Source organism: Clupea harengus, chromosome 18, assembly GCF_900700415.2.
Source record: "Clupea harengus chromosome 18, Ch_v2.0.2, whole genome shotgun sequence".
In the NCBI taxonomy this organism is placed as follows: domain Eukaryota; kingdom Metazoa; phylum Chordata; class Actinopteri; order Clupeiformes; family Clupeidae; genus Clupea; species Clupea harengus.
In genome coordinates this window covers 10,226,007-10,242,193 of record NC_045169.1, presented here as the reverse complement: position 1 = coordinate 10,242,193, position 16,187 = coordinate 10,226,007, and the positions used below count along the sequence as shown (strand labels likewise).

At 45.1% G+C, this 16,187-nt stretch overlaps 1 protein-coding gene across 3 annotated transcripts in view; it reads right to left on the bottom strand.

Moving 5' to 3' along the window:
- Positions 1 to 361: 361 nt before the first annotated feature.
- pcdh7b (protocadherin 7b) overlaps positions 362 to 16,187 on the bottom strand; it is a 138,253-nt gene continuing 122,427 nt past the window's right edge. For 2 of the 3 annotated variants that reach the window (XM_031584491.2, XM_012840170.3), the window contains exon 3: positions 362 to 5,489. In XM_031584491.2, coding sequence (XP_031440351.1) covers positions 5,020 to 5,489 — 470 coding nt within the window. In that variant the 3' untranslated portion in view covers positions 362 to 5,019. Of the gene's footprint in view, positions 5,490 to 7,087; positions 7,107 to 16,187 lie in introns of all 3 variants that reach the window. The other variant, XM_031584492.2, reaches the window with a different exon arrangement.

Here is a 16,187-nt window from a genome sequence, read left to right as displayed (position 1 = left end):
TACACACACACACACAACACACACACACACACACACACACGCACACACACACACACACACACACTCACGCACGCATGCACGCACGTACGTACGCACGCACGCACCCACACACACACTCACACTCACACTCACACACAGACACACACACACACTCACACATATGCACATACATATTTAATCCTGGATGCTTTTGTGGTGTTAGTGGGGGGGGGGGGAGTAGACATTGTTTTGGTGACATATGCAGCATATTCAGATCTTATTCAATGTTTTCTCAGTATATGGAGATTAACTATTAGAGCCGAGTGCCAAAAACACAAAGGTCCTGGATTTGATTCAACACAGGAAAAATGACCAAGCAGCATTTTTTTTTTTTGATCATGTTATATTTTAATTTGCAGAGACAAAAAGGACAAGCAATTTATTTACAGGAACCTGTACAAAAAGCAAATTAACTTATGTAAAATAGTCATAAATAGAAGTGGACTTGCGTTCAGTACATTTTGCCATGTTAAGCTAAGTTCCGTGCATAGTGACTTATAATAAACAATGACAAACTGCTCCTTGATTTCTACATCAACATCCAAGTGTTTGATTTTTTCATTGATATTTTGTTTGTATTTTGTTTTTCAATAGAATTATTTTAATGGATTTTAAATTACAAATCTCATTAGTGAACGTAAATCCCGGGCAACTTGAGGATGCTGAGAGACAGAGAGCAGACACCCATTGGTCAGGGGAGGGGGGAGACCAGAGCTGGCATGATTTAGGCCCTGTCGTGACACGCTGACGCACGACCACAAACCAACCGTCTGACATACCTGTGACCCTGCCGTATATTTTATGAGAGCATTTAAAACTGAAATGACAAGAGGCATCTCTCTCTCTCCTCTTTCTTTCTCTTCCTCCCCTCCTCTGTCTTTCTTTTTCTCGCCAGTCTATTTCTCTCTCTCTCTTTCTTTCTTTCTCTTCCTCCCATCTCTTCCTCCCCTCCTCAGTCTTTCTTTCTCTCGCCTGTCTATCTCTCTCTCTCTCTCTCTCTTCTCTTCTTCTCTAAGTACTAGCAGAGCATTGACTACATGACAGAAGCACTGATATGGCCCTGTAAAACATTACAACATTACTGAGCTGGGACTGAAACATTTTCTCTTTGTATAGTGTATGTGTTGAGGGGTCTGTGCATGCATGCGTGTGTGTGTCTGTCTCTATCTCTGTCTCTGTCTCTGTGTTTGTGTGTGTGTGTGTGTGTTTGTGTGTGTGTGTGTGTGTGTGTGTGAGAACGAGAGAGAAATAGAGAAAGTACAAACGTGTCACCTTCCCCCCTCAGGTGTCTGCTCTGTCACCATCCCTCCCTTGCAGGTCAACCCCCCCCCCCCAATGTCTCCCATTGTCCCCTGAATTTATTGTTTCTCTCCTGTGAACTGATAAAGGTCACCACCCTCCACGTGTGCACAACATGTTGCACAGTAGCGACACAGAGACATGGCCATCTAATAGCCTCGTTCTACTCGACTTTGATTAAAGGTTTGATTGTGGGACAGTCTTTCATACTGAGTGCCACTGAGCTCATCAAAGACCTCATGGTTGCAGCGATCACACAGACGTTTGTGACAGTGGATTGATCCCGTGTTAAGACAACTCAAGATAGGTTGAAATTTGACACCCTCTGTCACATAGACATCATCCAGATATATCTGATCCAGAACATCTAAAAAAAGCATTTCTATATAACTGGTTTCATACCATTCAGTACCAACAATAAATCATACCCACTGGTATAAAAAGGCACAATTGCATATTTTGCATTCACTCTATATTTGTTTTGATTTTTTTTTTTCTGTTTCTTTTCTCTAAATATACAAAGTGAAGCCAAAATCAGAAAACAAAAAGGGAAGCTAAACAATGAAAGAAGCAAAGATCACCATGATCATTGTCACAGTCTACAAAATAATAATAATAATAATAATAATAATAATAAAAATGATAATAAAACAGAAACAAACGACACGCTGGTTGGTACAAAACCAGATGAGAGAGAAAACAAAAGAATTTGACTTTGTCAGGTATCACTTCTCTGGATCGATGATCAAGCCAAAAGTGAGCACTCTTTGAAATTAAGGACGAGGTAACAACAACGACAAACAAAAGTTTTAATAGTCAGCCATTTGAAGTGGGATAAAAACAGGGCTGGGGAACAAAATGAACATTCGGATATAATAACGTTGTCAAAAAAATAGCTCAGTACAAAAACAAAAAAGTTGATGAGCCCCATGTATATATCATCCAGCTTTCTCAGACTGAGATACTAAGTCTACTACATGGCTAAGGTCTGTCTGGGTATAACAAAAGCAAGCAACAAGATGGACCTTCATCTTCACAGGGTATGATTTTTGTACATTTTCTTTTTTATGCTTTTTTTTCTTTTTTTCTTTATTTCTCTCCTTCTCAGTGAGTGAAGTAAGTTTCCCTTTAAACGTGCAATAAAAAGTACATATTTGTATACAGTTTATAAGCATAGGAGCACTTCTTTTTAACGACAAGTAGTACTTACAGACTACAGACTCAACTGCCCAAAAAGCAGCACTGATTAACCAAAGGACGTTCTCTAAAGTACAAAAACAAAAAGGGCTGCTGTTGTCATTTCTATCACTCAGTGTTGCATGTCTTTTATTGTAATTAAACCTGTTTTGTAGGCTGTTATTTGCTATAACCTACATTAGAAATGAGACATAGGAGCTTTGTTTGTGTGTACATATTTGTGTGTGTATTGGCATGCAATACACTTAGGTCCCCCCCTTGTGTGTGTTTGTGTGTGTGTCTGTGTGTCTGTCGGACATTATCTATTAGCTTCAGTGACTCAATCACCATCAAATAATATGACTGCCAGTACCTCAAAGACATTGAAAAACATATTTTTTTGTAAGCAATGCAAGGCCAGAGCAAAATTCAATATATATGTTAGTTGATGTCTCTTAAAAAAAGGTTCCAGAGATACTGGTACCCACATCCGCATCAGTCAGCTGCTCTCAGTAATTTGGTTTTTAGTCGTGAAAGCCCACTTGCAAGGTTAACTCAATGGAGTTGCCTGGCCACATGCACTAGTGGATGCCTCTACGCCGGGTCACTGAGCTGGCTCTCTGATCTAGTAATACATGATGACCTATGACCTTCAGAAATGCCAGCACACTTCTTCATAAGTGCATGTCTGTCTTGTCCGTGTGAGAGGATCAGTGTGCATTTGTGTGTGTGTGTGTGTGTGTGTGTGTGTGTGTAAATGCGTCTGTGTGTGAGTGTGTACATGTGGGAGTAGCTGATTGGTCGAGTGGGCAGATGAGGTGTGCAAGTATGTTTTTTTTTTCCTGTCTTATTGCTCACACATACCGTCATGTTGCTAGCCAAGGATTTGCTTGAACGTTGTGCGCCTTCACCTGTTCAATGTTAAAGACCAACCCACATATATGAAAATATTACTGTAGCGTGTTCAAGTGTCTTGGACAATTATTCCTGCCAGACACAATGCAGGGATTATCAGTAAAATGTCAGACCAGAAAAAAAAATTAAAAATGTCCGAAATAACTGACATTTTTGAAGTATTTCTCTTATTTTTCTCCAGAGGCGATATTCACAACCACGTTAACACGTATTCACGGCATTCAGGCAAAGACTGGTCTTGGTTAAATAAGATCCCCTTGGGTTGTTGTCAACTAACTCTCAGAGATTTCCAAGGAACGAGAGAAAGAGACAGGGAAGGCCGGGAGAGAGAGAGAGACAGGGGGAAAGCCAGGAGAAAGAGTGAGAGTGAAGTTGGGATATTGACAGAGATGAATGGATTTAAAGCATGTGTCCAAGATTATGTGATCACTATATTTATGTACAGAGTGTAAGTACACACACACACACACACCACACACACATTTCTCAAAGTGAGTGCGCATGCGCGTGTGGTTAAGGTGAGAAAGAGAGCACGAGTTTGTGTGTGAGTTCACAGTTTACAGCGCATGCTGTGGGCTAGCATCAGTTTTCAACAGGCATCCACAGACTTAATGTTAGATTTTGCGGCCCAAATTCTCTCTCTAAAAAAAAAAACATCTTTCCAGAAGAGTAGTCCTCAAACTTGGTTGCCCTGACAGGAAAAAAAGCAAAAAAAAAAAATATGTGTCTCTAAGATCGCTTGTTTCCATGGGAATATCCTCGGTTTCCCATTCGCTTTTTCCTCTTCCTTAAGGTTTCTGTAAATTTGGATTTTTTTTCAGTCTATTTTTGGTCTACTGTTACAATGCTGACTCGTGATTGGTTCGAGCCGTGGTGAATATGTTTGCATACCATGGTAATGGGGCAGATCCTTGAACAGGCCCCGCCCATCCGTCCATGAATATCAGAAGTGCCTCGGTCAGAGTCTCTCCTCAAACCGGTATAGAGTATACAAAAAAGCGAGCTAGAAAGGTAGCAAGGTAGGTCCTTCCTTTTAACACCAGTAGTCCATGTCTCTAAGGGGCTCGATTATGCATGCACGTTACGATGATACAGTCTACATTATACAACAGTGGAGTAATCAGCCAGCTATAGAATAGTTCGAGGGGCCCGAAATTGCCAGCAGCAACACCCGATTGGCTCGCCATCAACCCCCTCCTCTCCCCCTTCTTTACCTCCTCCTTGGTCACCCTTTGTCCTACTCATCAACCTCTCTCAATTCCAAAGTATGAGTTAGTCATTCATATGCAGATAATTTAAAAAAAGGAAAGAAAGAATATAGGTTTTGGTGAGAACTAGCCTCAAAAGAATCCACTTGGGGTAATTTTTCTTTCTCTGTTCCTTCGAGCACGGCAGTCGTTTGTTTTCCTCTCTGGGAGGGAAGAAGTCCGTTTTGGCTCTGAAACGAGAGTCTCGTGAAGGTGGCTTTTTGTCTTTGCTTGTGTGTTAGATTTTAGTGTCGATGGTAGGACGGGTGTTACTAATACAGTTCTTTCTTGTTTTTGTGTATTTGTCTTCTCAGTTTTGATTGGTGTTTGATTGGTCCACCTGTCACAGGTAGACCTCGCGGCGGGTGAGGGTGCCACAGGTCGTGGTCTTGTAGTCGCCCGTCTGGGCCATCGGGATGTCCTCGGGGGGTCGGCTGGGGTCGTCGGGGGCGCCGGCGGCGTAGCTGGCGGTGGCAAAGGCGTCGTAGGACGAGGACGAGGCTGACATCTTTTTGTGGAGCAGGTTGCGGTTGCGGTCGCCGAGCAGGTGCGCCCCCGCCACCGGGTCGCCGTTGGCCACCGCCAGCGGGATGTCCGGATTGACCGCCTGCTCGCCCGTGGCCCCGCCGCCCACCCCGCCAGAGGTCATGAAGGTGGAGAGCTTGGGGGGCTGCTGGCTGCCGGGGACCTGCTGTTTGGGCCGGCGCTCGGGCGAGGTGCGCACGGGCATCCAGCAGGCGTCGGAGTGGCCGTACTCGTCACATTCGCGGGTGCACTTGCCGGTCATGGCTACGTCAGGCAGGGGCCGAGTGTCTGTGTCAAAGACAGAGAGATAGAGCAAGAAAAGAGAGAGATGGATAGATAAGAGGAGGAGGAGGAGGAGGAAGGAGGAAGAAAAAAAAAAGCCATTAATAAAAGTGCTCGGTTGCCTCCAAAGAAATACATTTTTTTTTAACTGAAATATCTGTCTGATTCTGCAGGTGGTATGTGTTTCATGAGAATGAAGTTAGAGAATCAGTTATCGGAGCAAGGTGGCTTCCTCCATTAATGAAATGCACCTCAATGGAGGCCACCATCTCAACTCAGAAAAATTCTGAAAGAGCGTTGCAGAGCAACCCATGTTTGGCTTAGTTAACATGGTTTCAATCTGCTTTTGCCTACATGAGATCCAAATATTACATTGCACCTGTAATATTTTGCAGGTGAGACAGCACCTCAAAGGCTTCATGCTCAACACATACCACATGAACAAACTTAAAATGAATAAATTGAAAATAAAATAAACAACACCACTGGGATGTGAGTCATTGATAAAAAAAGCATGCTTCAAACTGTGGGGCAAGTGTGTGTGTGTATGTGTGTGTGTATTTGTATGATATACATGTTCCTTCTTGTAATGTGTGGGCCTGTGTAAGATCTCCTACTCTGAATTTCGAACAATGCAAACATAAATTAATATCTTAGTGTGTGTATTTTCCCCTTTTATGTGCATCTGTTTCTTCGAATACGTACATGCACTAGTTCCATATTGGCCAATTATTTGTGCCATCAAGGCAGGTTCAATATAAATTTCTGCCAGTCCCTAGTCGAGCAGTCACCTTGTTGTCCAACTATAATGTGATAAAGTCTTACTTTTGTTCTGAATCTGGCAGCCTATTCTTCCCATAGCTTAATTTAAGAGGGGGGTTCCCTTTTTTGAAAAGTTTTTATTACTGACGATAAATGTTTTTGTTTTTTTTGTGGAAAGGTCTGTTGTAGCTAGGTTCTTTCAATGTAAGGCATTAATGATGCAGCATCTTACAAAAATCACAAAATCACATAATAGAATCTGCAGTGTCTGATTTTGTAATGAATTATTAAATGACTAAAAGCCCTTGTCATATTAGGTTCTTCCTACGTTGTTTTAACCCTGACCTACAGGAACACACATAATAGAGAAAGAGACAGCAAAAACAACCCTAAAAGCCAGTCCCTTGACTCCTCCGACTAATCGGCTCTCTGAAAGCACACTGGCTTTCCACAAACACCAACGAAGTAAACGGCGGACGGAGGGGCGGGGAGAGGGGGGTGGGGGTGGGGGGGGGGGTGCAATGTCCATGACCTCTCTGCTACTGTTAGTGCAGTCAATACAAAAAAAACTAAAACAAAAACAAAAACAAGACCAAATGGAAGCGTAGACGAAAAGCAGACAGACCTCCCCATCAACCCCACCAGGCATCTGGTCTATGTTAGAGAAGATGTGTGACATGACACAAGCAAGAGATAGACAGAGACAAAGAATGAACGGTGGATAGATGGAGAGAGAGAAAGAGAGAGAGAAAGAGAGAGAGAGAGAGAGGGTGAGTGCAAAAAATCTAAGTAAGCATGCTGCCTTTCCATAAACAGAAGAACCAGTTTTAATCAGGGCTTACTTTTAATGTTCTTTTTCTCCTGCAAAGAAAGAATAGAATAGAAATCACTGTTTTGTTTGATTGACAGTGGTATTGTTTCTTTGCCATGTATAGACTATGTAAGAGATTTCTGTGTGTGTGTGTGTGTGTGTGTGTGTGTGTGTCTGTGTGTGTGTGTGTGTGTGTGCATGTTTGTATGCGGATCACATACTATCCAATATGAAACTTCAATAATGACAACTGTCCAGATGAACTATGTGTAATGTGTAGAGATGTTTGACATGATACTGCTTTCCAACATACACATGAGCACAGACAAATTTCAAAAGAAAATACTGGTAAAAAAAAGACCCAAAAAGACTCTGCAATACATCATGTCAAAATACCCACGCATTTGTTCTCAGGGTTGCTAACAGAGAACAATCTCGGACATCTCCACTTAATAGATTCTAAAATTCAGTGGTTTCGTAGCAACTGGCCTCTTTTGTTGATGACAGTTCTGGTATATCACACTAAGATCTCTCACTGTCCAGCTTCATGTCTATGCCTAATCACGCCACACCCAGTAAGATCAGATCACGATGTTGACATTACCAGTAAGAATCACAAAAAAGCATCTATGGCCACCCCTAAAATCGAGGCAAGCCACACTTCTTTGCTCCTTTCCTGACATCACTTCCTGTTTCACACTGCCTGGAGACCCATTCTCTATCTGGCCTCCCCCCTTTTGTGTTTGATTTGGCCTTGCTAGTGGATGCTGCAGTGCAGGGGTTGCATTCCCTTTCATTTTTAACGGCACAAGTTGATGTGCTCTGATAGAAGATAGTCACAGGGGCAGTAGGGGAAGGGGGGGACACAGACAGACAAGCCAGGAGGTAAAGGCGGGGAGGGGGGCAGTTTGGGTGGTTCTCTTTGAAGTAGCAGTCCAGTGCGACCGGGGCAGGATGACAGATTATTTTTTATTTTTTTTACTTCTTTTCCTTGTCTTTTCTTTTACAATAGCATTGCACAGAGCAAACAGAAGCAACTGAGTGAGATTGCACTGCCAACACTTGCCACGGGAGTCGTGCTGTCCTGAAGCAAAACTACAAAGGAGATATATGGGAACTGTCTGCTCTACAATGCACTGTGCTGTGTTTATGGAAAAATGCTAATTTCTGATTGGCTGGCTGGTGTCTTTTAGCGTGGTGATGTATGGAAATATCTTCCTACTGTAAATACTATTAACAGATTAAAGCTACTGCAAGGTACAGCAATACACGTGAGTGTAAAACAGAGAACAGTGCCAAAAATGAAGGCATTTTACAACAAACACGTAATGAGGTCCATATGGCTGTAAGGTACAAGAAGCTTAAGCAGGGAGAAGTGATCAAGGTTTCCGGTAGCTCCATATAAACCAACATTATAAACCTGTCTCCTCCTTATTGTTGCAGCTTGGCAGCTAATACCCCTTACCTATGCAGCTCGGCTGCTTATAAACTCATGTAAGCCTATTATGAATGATGCTACACATAAAAAACATGACAATATTAAGATGATAGGCTAGAGGCTAGCATCCACTCCAATTGTATGAAATCAAAAGAGTTTGTTTGGGCTTTGTTGCGTCAGGGTGCTAGCGCTCAACTGCCAAAAAAGGGAAGGAGATATCAACTCCTTTTCTCCTTTGTTCTTGTTTTATCTTCACAAATGAGTCGACAGTTGCAGGGGGTGGAACAACAATCAGGTATCTGTCAAATAAATACCTTCCCAATCTCCCCCCTACCCCACAAACATGCCTGTCCTAACTGGAGTTTCCCCCTCCCTCTGGGTTGGCCCCACAATTAAGCCGTCACAGACGTTGGATGTGGTTACCCAGAATGCCTTGCGGGTCTCTGGAGGCCAGGCGTTTGGCCTTGTTCGCTCGCCCCTCTCGCTGCCCATTCGGAATCAGTATGGCCGATAGCTCAATCATTCCCCCTGACCAGCTTGACCAAGAGATGCTGAGAGGCCTGTCAAGGCTCTCCGCCGTCCCCCATGGGGGGCGTTCAAACACAAACGCACCTTTCATCTCTATACCGCCTCTCACAATGCCTGTCCTGACAACTGCTTCTTCCCAGGTATAAAACAACAACAAAAGAACATTGCGCTTGTGTGTGTCTGTGTGTTTGTCTGTGTGTGTGTGTGTGTGTGTTTGTGCCTGTCTGTCTGTGCATGGATTTGAACTCACTCCGCTGACTGTTTGCAAGCCTATGCTGCCTGGCCATCGTTTCATCTGAGCCTCTTTTTGATGGCTGTTTTAAAAAAATTAAGACTAAAAAACGTGAGAACGAGAGGGAGACAGACGAGTGAACGGCCTGCTTAGACTGCTCACTGAAGACTCTATAGAAACGCTTCATGCGTCACTGGCCACACGTTCCGTCCTTGGGGAAGTGAAAGATATATATATATATAAATAAAAATAAACGCACACACTAACTCACTCATTAACTCTCACCAAATTGGTGAATTGATTTAAGCGGCGGGGTTTCAAATAGAGAAAATGAATTGAGCCTTGACTGGATCTGAAATGGAGACCGGCTGAATGACCCTTTAAACTTTATTTCCTTTCAACCGTATCGAAAGCAGCGGTCCGCTCCCCCCAGAGACATCCATCCACTCGCGGGCATTTAACCTACTTAAATAACACCGACCTTCGACTCTGCTACCTCAAAGTAAATTCCGCCACTAAACATATTGAGGGATATTAGTACTCTCCCCTCCGCTCCGCTTCTGATGTTGCAAGATTTACTGAACTTAGCAAGCCTAGTCCTTCACGTCGTATAGGAACAGATTCTTTTTATTTTTTTCAAGTTTATTATCGTCATATCAGCTTGCCACCTTTAATCTTTTTTTTCCCACCAACTACAATATTGTAGGCTATTTGCTTTTTTTTCCGAGGCCTCTGAAAATGGTCACCGAAAGGGTAGATCTTTCTCTTTCAGGGGCGAATTTATTCTTATTTGGTACAGTCGAATGTCTTTGAGCATTGTGTTCTCATTCTGAAGGCTTGGCTTGGCGTCGCTTCGTGGAGCAAGTGAAAATGCGCAGTACAGTAAGGGGTGGGGGGGCAGGGGAGTCCTCTCCAGTCAATGAAACCACTGTAATCAAATCATAAACTAGCCTCTTCCCAGTGCTTTGACCTTTGGCTGGCAGATGAAATCGACTTCATGCTCAAACAGACAAAGACCGCAGAGCTTGCAGCGCCGCATGACTGCAAGGCAAGGCAAGCAGAGCCAAGAAAGCTGCTACGCGGAGTGGCAGCTGGCACGCTACGAATGCAAAACATAGTAAACGGCTAACTAAACACAGCTTTTCAACTTTTCAGCTTTTTTTGTCCTTTCCTGTCCCTTTCAAGTGAATAAAGTAAATAGTGTGACAATGTTGGAAGGGGATTGTTCCAGAAACTCCACATTAAGGTATCCCCCCCCCCCCCCCCTCCTTCTGTAGCACCCCAGGGCAGTGGTCTATCCAATGGTGAGGGGATGGCAATGGGCTTGTATTTGTGAGAGGGAGAGAGGGTGGGGGTGGGGGCGGGGGGGGCAGGCTTACGAGCTCAGGAGGTCCCGGAAAGGCTTGGGGCGATGCAGGACTCGCAGACTGTCACTTCACATAGCAGCTTTCCAGCCAACGGGCCGGACGCATAATGCGGCCCATTTACTTAGCCAGTCCTTTTGAATAAGCTCAAAAAAGCATCAACCTCTCTATGCATGCTACACTTTATAGCCCCTTCCTCCCCCTTCCTCCCCCCGCTCTCACTTCCGTTTTCCCTTTCTCTTTCGCTCGGATGGATGGATAGAGTGTAAAAAAAAGGGGGAGGGCGGGGAGTGGGGAAGTGCTGGGCATAAAGGACATCTCTCACTACTGCTCTCCAAGTTCATTACATAAGAGTGAGAGTCTGGTCTTTGTTGTGGGTGGCTCCCCACTGGTGTTGGATGCTGGGAGATTCCTCTGCGTGGCTGTATGTGGGCCATCGGCCTCAGCTGACTAGCGCTGGCCGTGGTGGCTTGCCTCCGCACAATGCCCAAGTCAAATCGACTGACGCAGACACTGAGATTGGTGCACCCGCATCCACACACACACACACACTCACACACTCACACACTCACACATGGTCTGTCTCTCAGCACTCTTTGTCTCTCTTAGCCACACGCTCACACACACATGCACACGCACACACACACACACACACACACACACACACACACACACACACACACACACACACACACACACACACACACACACATCCACACACACATCCACACACACACTCACACTCACACATGGTCTGTCTCTCAGCACTCTTTGTCTCTCTTAGACACACACACACACACACACACACACACACACACACACACACACACACACACACACACAGACAGACACTAAAAGGCCTAGCGTGTAAAGCCCTGGCTGGTCAGACATCTGTGTAGTGCCCTATTGTGTTGCTGTGCTGCTGAGGTCTGAGGCCTGTGGTCTCTCATGGGGGCAAAAGAATGGAGCTCCGTGCTCCGGCCTTATCCCTGGTCAGGAGTGTCAGACCCAACAGAGACATGCTGAGTGAGTGAGCAGCCCTGACCTCGATGCTCACTCTCAGCGTGTGTGTTTGTGTGTGTGTGTGTGTGTGTGTGGCTCAGGCAGACAGAAAGTGCTGAGAAGACAGAGTGCTCTGGCAGCAGAGAGGACAAATGTACCTCAACATGGCCGGCCTCTAGAGCTTTACTATAGACGAAGGAATGAGAGATGATGAACACACACACACACACACACACACACACACACAAACACATATGTACTCACTGTATAATTATCATTATAATTTGCCCTTGCAAATAAACACAATTAGCAGATATCCTTATGCACTCAGGGTTACTGATATCTAATCATAGGTGGGAATCTCCCTGTCTGAAAGAGACACAGTGTCCTGAGAGGGCACTGTCTGCGCCAGCTCCAAAGCTTCTTTGTCCTGCTTAATCGAATCTGGGTCCGCGTCACAGTCAACCTCTTAAAAGTCTAAAAACACACTCTAAAAAAATTTCATTAACTTCTCGAGCCTAGGTGTGTGGTGTTGGGGTAATTGGTGGGAATTTTCACATGGTTTTAAATTTGAGACACAAGTCTGTCCAGCCAAGATGAAGATGGGAGGACAAAATGCAGCCATTCTCTCATAAGTGAAAATAGCATCCACTCTTTTTTTTCCTTGGGCTGCCTCATTCCATTCCAAAACAGTTAATTGGCTACAATGTCTGAAAAGTTTTCAGAGATAAATTCTTGTGTGCATAATATTTCAGATGAATGAAGCACAATGTGTTGACAGTGCAGAGCGCGAGTCACGAGGACTGCTTAAAACGAAAGCCGAAAAGAAATAACATTTATCTTGCTAACCAGCTTGTCAGAAATGCTTTGGCCCTCAAAATGAGGGGAGAGCGAGTAGGGAGTTGCAACAAGGCAGATGTGAATTGGAGACTATGTGGAAAAGAAAGGGAAGATCCAGAATGACATGGGAAGAAAAATGGAGAAGGGGGGGGGGGGGGGGGGGGGGAGGAAGGAAAGAAAAATGCCTGATCTGGAAAAGATTCTGATTCTGTTTATGAAGTAACACCAAACCATCTCTGTCTCTTCCTTTTTCTCCTCCCTTAACCCTCTAGAGTGTGAGGCCTGTCAGACAGTTTTGAGGTAGTGTGACAGGCCTTGACATTTTTATATATTTCGTCTATCTAAAAAATCTAAAAGCACTTATATTCAGCACAAACTCAGCACCAATAATCTGAGAACCGTAAGTATGTCATAATATATTAATGATCCTTCTCAAGAAGTAGTGCCAAACCAACCCTGTCTCTTTCTCTCTCTCTCTCTCTCTCTCTCTCTCCCTCTCTCTCTCTCTCCCCTCCTCTCCTTTTTTTGATTATTGCCAATGAAGCCCCAGCTTGCTGCAGGATGAGCCACCACCAAGGGCACCATCCAGCACCGCATGTCAACCTGATCCCAATTAGCATCACGGAGCACCATCCAGCAAACACCATCCCACACATGGCAAAAAACACCGTCCCAACAAATCCTCTCCAGTAAACACTCAATTATCCAGGTTTGAGGGGTCTACGGTTGGGGGGGACTGTCCATTTCACACAGCAAACTATAGATAACAACCCACTGGAGCTAAAGCAAGCTGCTGTATCGAATGCGTGAATACTACCTGCTATCGCTAGCTGGGAATGTTAACTGCATTAGCATTCTGCAATTCTACGGTTATTAGCATGCTAGCAGAGGTAAGGAGGGCATGTGAAGGGGGGTGGGAGGGGTGGGGTTGACTGGTTGAATTCCAAGATGCCCGTCGAGCTGCTTGACCTGGTTTGCTTGAGCACTCTGGCCAGCTGCATATGTTCCTGCTCGGCTGTTACTGCTGATGCCACTAGAGCTACCGCTGCTGCCGCTGCTGCTGCTGCTGCTGCTCCAGTGAACCATGACAGCAGAGCGACGCTACACAACAACACGGACACGCACCCGACTCCCTGTTGTTTACGCTCCCCTGCATCTAAGATGGGCAGCTGGCGGAGTGTGTGTGTGTGTGTGTGTGTGTGTGTGTGTGTGAGTGGTCTGTTGCAAGTCTCCAGGAGCGTGTGTAGGAGTGTGTTTGTTGGGGACGGGGTTGGGGTTGGGGGCGCGCTACTCCAGGTGGAGTTGAGTGCATGTATAGGGGGTTGCACATGGTTGACCCCCCAACCCTCCCCCCCGCCCCCCGCACACACCTAACTTCTACATCCGCCCCTCGCTTTTTGCTAGGCGTTTTGTCAGAACATGTCAGAAAAAGATTGGCCAGATGGCTCCATCTCTCTCTCTCTCTCTCTCTCTCTCTCTCTCTCTCTCTTTCTCTCTCTCTCACTCTGTCTCTCTCTGTTTCCTTCAACTGTGATTTGGTAGATGAGAGGTGAGGTGAGGAACAGATTGCCTGCAGGAGCAGCCATGATTAAAAAAAAAGATTCATATGAAAAAAAAGAGCAACTCTACTCCAACCCTACATACCTCTTCAGCTAAGAAGATCATTTTAGACTGGGTGTCAGTCTAAGAAGATTTGGGGAGGGAGTATTAGATGTATAGTACATCTCTCTCTCTCCCTCTCTCTCACTCTCTCTCCCTCTCTCTCTCCCGCTCTTTAGGGCTAAGCTTGACACAGTGTGAAATAATTAGTCTACAGTAAGAGTACTCCAATGCTGATTAATTGAGCAGAGATTAACTAGCATAATTTCATTCCAGTGACGATCTCACCGCAAATTACCTAATGTGACTCTCTCACTTCTCTTACACTCTCTCTCTCTCTCTCTCTCTCTCACACACACTTATTCTCTTGCGCTCACTCTCTCTCGTCCATAGGAACGGAGCTTCCATAAATACAGAATTCACACTGACTTTTGCAGCACCTACACACACACACACACACACACACACACACACACACACACACAAGTGCACGCATGCGTACACACACACAAACACACACACACACACACACACACACACACACACACACACACACACACACACACACACACACTGGAGCTGTGAAAATAAGAGAGGCACCACGCTGAGCTGTCTGAACAGTGAGATGCCAAGCACTGTACAATCTGATAGCAGCCATCAAATGGAGGGGAGCAGAAGTGAAGGATGAAGGACGTCAGCGCCTCCTGTCGCTGGTCTCAGAAGTTCTGGGGGGGGGGGGTCTGAGGATTACAGATGTGTCCCAGTGCCACTTTGCTGAATAGCACCCAGATTAGAACTAGGCTTTTGGATTTTTTTTTTACATTATTTTTGGAGTGTGTGTGAGGGTGGGGGGTGAGGGTGGATGGCAGTTGCTGTTGTCAAACTGTTCTATCTTTACGGACATGTTAGAGGACTTAACACCGAAGGGGTCCTCTGCCTCTAGTTACGTCAGTGCTAACTTGTTCGGTTCAGTCTGAACATTTTCTTGCTTGCTGCATGAACCCTACAACCCCCCCCCCCCCCCCCCCCCCCCCCATCCCACTCTTGACTGAAAATCTAATTCACTGTTTGCTTCTTCGTTTTTTATATCTTTCTTTTTTGTTTCATTCAAGGCCTTAAGCGGGGGCGCCTTCGTTTGGAGCATTGAAAGAGATGTGGATTATGGATGCGGCGAGAACTGCCAATGCAATCTCCACAGAGAACACGAGATAACTGTGGTTCACATCATGCACAGCTCTCCTACCATTCGGGATAAAGAGAGCACAATCAGACAGAGGGCAACACAGTCAAGACGCACTGGGAAGGGGGGGACAGACAGCCAGACAGACAGACAGATAGACAGACAGGCAGACAATAGATAGAAGAGTGTGTAGAAAATGGTAGGGCTTTAGCTAGGTTTGTGAATCCATAGAAGAGAATGAGGTAAGAGAGTCGTAGAGCGAGGGAGGTTATATTGTGAATGTATGTGACTGAATGTGTGTCTGTGTGTGTTGTGTGTGTGTGTTTTTCTGCCGGGTTGTTATTCCTCTAAATTCTCTGCCGGTCTTTATGGCGAGCCTCATTGCTCCTGCCGCACCGCCTGCCTTATCGCTAGCTTCCAGACGCACTCGCACAATGGCCTATTTTACACCATTAAATGCTTGTTTGTCAAAATACAATTTCAATTAAATCCCGGCCCCAAAAAACCTGCTGGTTTTTGAGCTCTGTTCCACTTACTATGGGGGGAGAGCGAGGAGAAGAAGGCAACGAAAGCGACAGAAAGAGACAGACAGAGAAAGAAGAAAGAGACGGGTCTAAATAACGATATCTGTGCATAAAATGTATACGCGCGATGATTGTTGAGGCTTTGAAGTAGACAACATGTGGGGAGAACCGCAGATTCTGAAGAACCTCAACCCGAACCAAAATGTTTTTTGTGTCATTTGTGCCTTTATTTTCCAGCAGATGGTCGTATTTGCCATGCACAAGAAAGAAAGGGAGGGAGAGAGAGAGAGAGATACAGAGGAAAGAAAGAAGGCACTCAAATGGCAGCTTGGGTCCTTTCAACTGCTTATTCCTCGACTCTCACGTGTGGTCATTACCCAGAAAGCAATCCTCACAGGCCCACACACACACACACACACACACA